General features: G+C 40.4%; 1 protein-coding gene across 1 annotated transcript; it reads left to right on the top strand.

Moving 5' to 3' along the window:
- On the top strand, positions 1 to 4,111 carry sod1 (superoxide dismutase 1, soluble). Its single transcript, XM_050040764.1, has 5 exons — positions 1 to 144; positions 2,234 to 2,330; positions 2,593 to 2,662; positions 3,507 to 3,624; positions 3,730 to 4,111. The coding sequence occupies exons 1-5, from the start codon at positions 73 to 75 to the stop codon at positions 3,835 to 3,837; spliced, it is 465 nt and encodes a 154-aa protein (XP_049896721.1). The 5' UTR covers positions 1 to 72; the 3' UTR covers positions 3,838 to 4,111.
- The last annotated feature ends 1,456 nt before the right edge of the window (positions 4,112 to 5,567 follow it).

The raw sequence follows: 5,567 nt of genomic DNA, 5'->3' as shown, positions 1-5,567 counted from the left end.
GCACTTGATTAGAGTTGGTTGTCTCTAGCAAGCGCACCAGAAACTTAGGCATCTGCTGGAACTGCTGCGAAAATGGTTTTGAAAGCTGTGTGTGTGTTGAAAGGAGCTGGAGAGACCAGCGGGACCGTGTATTTTGAGCAGGAGGTAAGGCGTGTAGTTGTTTTCACAGTAATAAATGTCTTGTTCGTTATTTTAGGGAAACTACCTGGAGATTTGACGTGCATCCTCCTGGGAGCGTTAGCGCACGAATGCTAAGCTAGCTAAGTTCTCCGTCTTCAAGCCGGTTAGATCGGTTTTGGGAGACCTAGCTAGCTAGCGACGTTTTACATTTGAATGACAAGGGGTCGAAGTTAGTCTGATATAACAAACCGCTGCTGTATTTGCATGGCGTTACGATATGTAACCGTGCACGCTTAGTCAATGCAAATTAATGTTTGCCTGCACCGTCTAAATACACCAATGAGTGCTAAATGCGCATGCAGTCACTGACTCGTAACGTTACGTGACACTTTTTAGTCAATGCAGGCTGCTCATGTGAACGCCGTACTTATTTAAGTAATAATGACAGCCATAAAACATTGGCTGCCATTAAAATCATAACCTTTGAACGTTTAAGGCCCGTGTTTTGTTAATTATCAACAGCGCGTGTGGAAAACGCCTGTTGCATAAGTCCAGTGTTTGCAGTGTGAGTTTATTAAGCTACAATTGCCAGTCTGATATGGTCAGTGTTTGCTGAGCCACACTAAAGTTGGGGAGCACTTCTGCTTGTAGTGGTTTTGCTGAGAACCTCGTCAGAGTCGAAGCTGCATTAACGAGAGCCCACTAATTATATTTTTGCTGAGTCACTGCCTGCTCTTGTTGAGTATTTGTCTCGGTTGATAAGGGTCATGTTGGAGCGAGGCCGAGCAACGTGGTAGTGTCTAGATAAGTGCATGGCTGCAGTTCATGTGTGAAAAGGTTGTGAAGTCGAGGGTGACAGTTGAGTTTGACAACCCAAAAACAAAGATGGGGGTGGAAGGTCCCATACTGGGCTAAATTTTGTCTATTTTAATTGTTCATGGAGTTTAGCTGGCTATCCTATCTTGATGCAAATGCATGTGTATACAGTGATATTTTAGTCTTGGCAGGGCTGGTGATGTAAATTTGGACAGAATGAGACACTTTGTGCTACCTATAAAGGCAGAAAGACATATTTTAGTTAAATTATACTGCTGTTGCAAAACCATTAACACAGCCTTTTGACATCCAGAGTACAACTGAAACTGAATTGCATTTTTTGTGACCTACTGCATTCTTATTTGCTCTGAAAATCACCTGTCCTGTGTTCTCTTCTTCAACACACATTTGTTTAATTATGGCACACCCTGATTTCATATTAAGTCAATGGCGTCTGCCTTCAGCATTATGTTGATTATAGCCAATCAGATCTTGCATTTATGCAGCGACGTCAGTGTCCTGTCATAAGCAGACTGTCAAATTGAGCCAGATAGTAGCCTGCCAGGCAGCACAAGACTCTGAGCAACAAAAGGGGCCTCTCAGAGATTGAAATTTGCTTATTTTTATCATTGGGTGATTGAGTGAGGTCAGTTGGAGACTTAGTTAAAATGGATGGATGATATACAATGATAAATTAAGATAGATAACAACAATAGTTATGGTACAGGTTTAAATTTTAATTTTAAAATTTTTGAATCAAAATATCTTTGAATCCATTTCATATTAAGGTTCTTACTACAGTTTTTCTTTCAGTATTTCAAACTTCCTGTACAGCAACAATAGGCTAAGAATTAAAAAAGAAAAGAAAAGTTCAATTTATCAATTGACTGACCAATCAATTAACCAATTAGATAAATATTAAGTAGCATATACAAATACATGCAAAAAACAATAAAGTAAAACAAATGCATAAAGTACAAATACAAAGAGTAAAAAACAAAAGTCAAAATATTAAGAACCATATATCCATGAGAAATATATTACTCTTACAGTATATTAATTTGGGTGTTTTTATTCCTTTTTGTATTGGATATGACATCATTTGTAGAACAGCTTTCCTTTATATTTTGATTTTTTTATGTGTTACTAAGAATTGACTGTCTTGAGAAAGCAAATCGCACTGAAATAATCATTGCTTTGTTTGCTTTAGCTTCAAGTCCTTCTAGCCACCTGGCTTTGAAAGCTCCTTTGTGTCTCTTGTATTCTCCTGACAAATCGTGTTACCTTGTTCTCTTAGAGTGATTCAGCCCCTGTGAAGCTGACAGGAGAAATCAAAGGCCTTACTCCTGGTGAGCATGGTTTCCACGTCCATGCTTTTGGAGACAATACAAACGGTGAGCATGTGACAGCAGTTGTGTGTTGATCTAACAGGCCTCTTAAATTGCAGGACTGGCAAATTAATGTAATATGTGCATTACTGGTTTCAGATAACCTTCTCTCAGACTGACAGTGTGTGTGTGTGTGTGTGTGTGTGTCTCTCTCTCTCTCTCTCTCTCTCTCTCTCTCTCTCTCTCTCTCTCTCTCTCTCCCTCTCCCTCTCCCTCTCCCTCTCTCCCCCTCCCCCTCTCTCCCTCTCCCTCTCCCTCTCCCTCCCAGGGTGCATCAGTGCAGGGCCTCACTTCAACCCCCACAACAAGCATCATGCCGGTCCTACTGATGCGGACAGGTGAGACCAGTCTTAGGGAAGACTTGATATGAGCCATTACAATGTTCAGCAAGTCATTGTGCTTCGTGTTGCTCATTATAACAGATGATGCAAATGGTTAACATTTATCAGAACCCATAGACTCATGTCCAGCAGTACATTTAAAACTTCCTCAAATGAAAAATGAGTCACTAAATCATGACTCACTATGGTTTAGCAACAACTCAGCAAGGTTTGCATTGTTTTGTACACAGTCTATTTGTAGTTTGATGATGTGTCTGATAACAAATGATTTCGAGTCACAGAACTTGACAGCATTGTTTTGCTTTCTGTTCTGGCAGACAACTATTCATGCTCACATTCACACCTACAGCCAGTTTAGATTCACAAAATAACCTGTCTTTGTCATGTCTTTGGACATGCAGACACAGGGAGAACATGCAAAGTCAGCACAGAAGGGATCCCCCACCCTGGGTTCGAACCAAGAACTCTCTTGCTGTGAAGCAACATTGCTAACCTCTGTACCACCGTGTGCCCACTTCAAAAAGTGGCATTAAAAGTCTTAAATACAACTTTCCTTAAGACATAGAAACCCTTGTTTGATGCTACACTTTTTGGCCTTTTTATTAGATCGCAACTGTTGAGGTGCAGGCGGGACTCATGGGGAGAGAGACAGGGGTACAACATGCAGCAAAGGTTCCCCCCTGAAATATGGAACTGTTTTCATTAGTTGTTGAAACATTGAACTTAATTTCTGTCACTATTTATGGGATTGGAAATGGTGTTCAGCAGGATGTTGAGGTTTGTTTCTCACAGACCACCACAACTAAAAAGCAAATTTTATGTTGTTTTTTTGTGTAAATAGGCATGTTGGAGACCTGGGAAATGTGACTGCAGGAGGCGATAATGTTGCCAAGATAGACATCACGGACAAGATGCTCACCCTCAATGGCCCATACTCCATCGTTGGCAGAACCATGGTGGTAAGGGGGGAAAAAAAACCTTTTTATTACACCTGGAATTGAGCATCAAGGCTATGAACCGTTGATGATGAAAACCTTTAACTGCGCTGTCTGTCCTGTGTGCAGATCCATGAGAAGGCCGATGACCTGGGAAAAGGGGGCAATGATGAGAGTCTAAAGACAGGCAACGCTGGTGGACGTCTAGCATGTGGTGTCATTGGCATCGCCCAGTAAACGATTAACACAAAGCACTGGAAACAACTTTCCCCCACAGCACTTACTAAGACCAACATAGCTACTTAATGTGACAGTTTGTCCTTTTCAGTACACTTTTTATTTACAGAGTAGATGATTCATGCTTTACCCTGTCAGTTCCTCATGACAATTGTTTGTTTGGGTTTATATGTCTGCTGAGTAGTTTTGGTCCCAAAGAATTGGTAACGCACAAGTGATAATCAGATGTATACAATTTACAAAGCTGATGAATAAATTGTCCATCTGAATCATGTGTGGTAGTTCTGTCAGTTTAGTGTGTGTGTGTGTAGATAACAGTTGAAACAGAAACCTGAAATAGCCATGGGATTTAAGCTTAAGTCGAGCATTTGAGTTTGAATGATATATTTCTCACAGTGGACATTTTGGATATGTAACCGCAGACATTCTGTGTGTAGCATACATGACACACCCCTACAAACTACACCCACCACTAGTACAAAACAAAACCCACCATTGTGACAGTGAACCCTGCCATAACATTGTAACTTTGTAAGAAATTAGATGTTACCCGAAACGTAACCACATCTTTTAACCTAATACTATAAAGCTAGCTAATTGCTAACTTAGCATTTTTGTTGAGGCTTCTCCTTCCGGGCCAACAGGCCAAAGGGGCTGATTGTGGGCTAAAGTGTAGGTTAAGGTGGGCGAGTCACGTAGCTGCCTCAGGAGTGTAGAATGTAAACTGCTGAAACTAAGAGATTTAATATTGTCAGAGAAATGTCAATATATTAAAGGTTATGCTGTATGAAGAATAAAATATACCAGTCTCGAGTGTTTAGACAACAGTCGCATTCATTTGGTTGTAAAGTGTGTATTGTAAAGTAGCTTATAAACAGAGTAAAAAAAAAAAAAAGAAATCCCACCAAAGAAGCTTCAGAGTATGTTTAATTTCTATTTATTTCTTAGTTTGTATTTACCTATTAATGGAGTTACTTGTTTATTTTAATGACAAAGGATAATATAGAAACACTCAGATAAACAACAGCAGCACATACAGATAAAATACAAGTGCTAAAAATACATACGAAGAACACAAGATAAGATAAAGCTTTATTTTTCTCCATGGTTATGAAAAGTTGCGACAGTTCCTTTTCTTGCTGCTTAGAGGGAAGTTTGTCTCAAAGTTTTCAGTCTGCTGTCAAGGTGACCACAAACAGAGTTACAGAGTGGGAGTGGGTAGGATCTGGTTTGTGAAAGGCCCACTGGCTCTAGATAGGGCCATTCACATGACCAAAGACCTGTATCTCATACATTCCCAATGAGAGAAGTTTCAGTTCTTCATCTTCACCACTAGATGGCACTAAATTACACAGTAACCTGTAATCTTGGGGCCCTGTCTTGTGAAGGGCTGCAGAGTCCACATCAAGTTATAACACTATAATTTTAGCTTCTATCTAGCCAACGTACAAAAATCAAATTACCAAGTAGTCTTAACAGTATAGGAATACTTGTTCTGAGTGTCCTGGCAAATCTTTGGTGGGCCGTGTGCACCTGTACCTGATGGGAACTGTGACGAAACAGGGGGCCCTTGGTGTCACAGAATCCAACGGGTCGCAAATGTCGTTATAACACCGGTACCAGACATGTAGCCACAGGTGAGGCTAGCATCAGCCTAAACAAGAGAAAAGGCGTTTCAGGTAAGTCATGAACGAGGTTATTTACATGTTATACATTTTTAGCAACTAGCT

This window comes from Epinephelus moara, chromosome 3 (assembly GCF_006386435.1).
Source record: "Epinephelus moara isolate mb chromosome 3, YSFRI_EMoa_1.0, whole genome shotgun sequence".
Lineage (NCBI taxonomy): Eukaryota > Metazoa > Chordata > Actinopteri > Perciformes > Serranidae > Epinephelus > Epinephelus moara.
The sequence above is the reverse complement of the archived record's forward strand: the minus strand, read 5'-3'. Positions and strand labels throughout refer to the sequence as shown.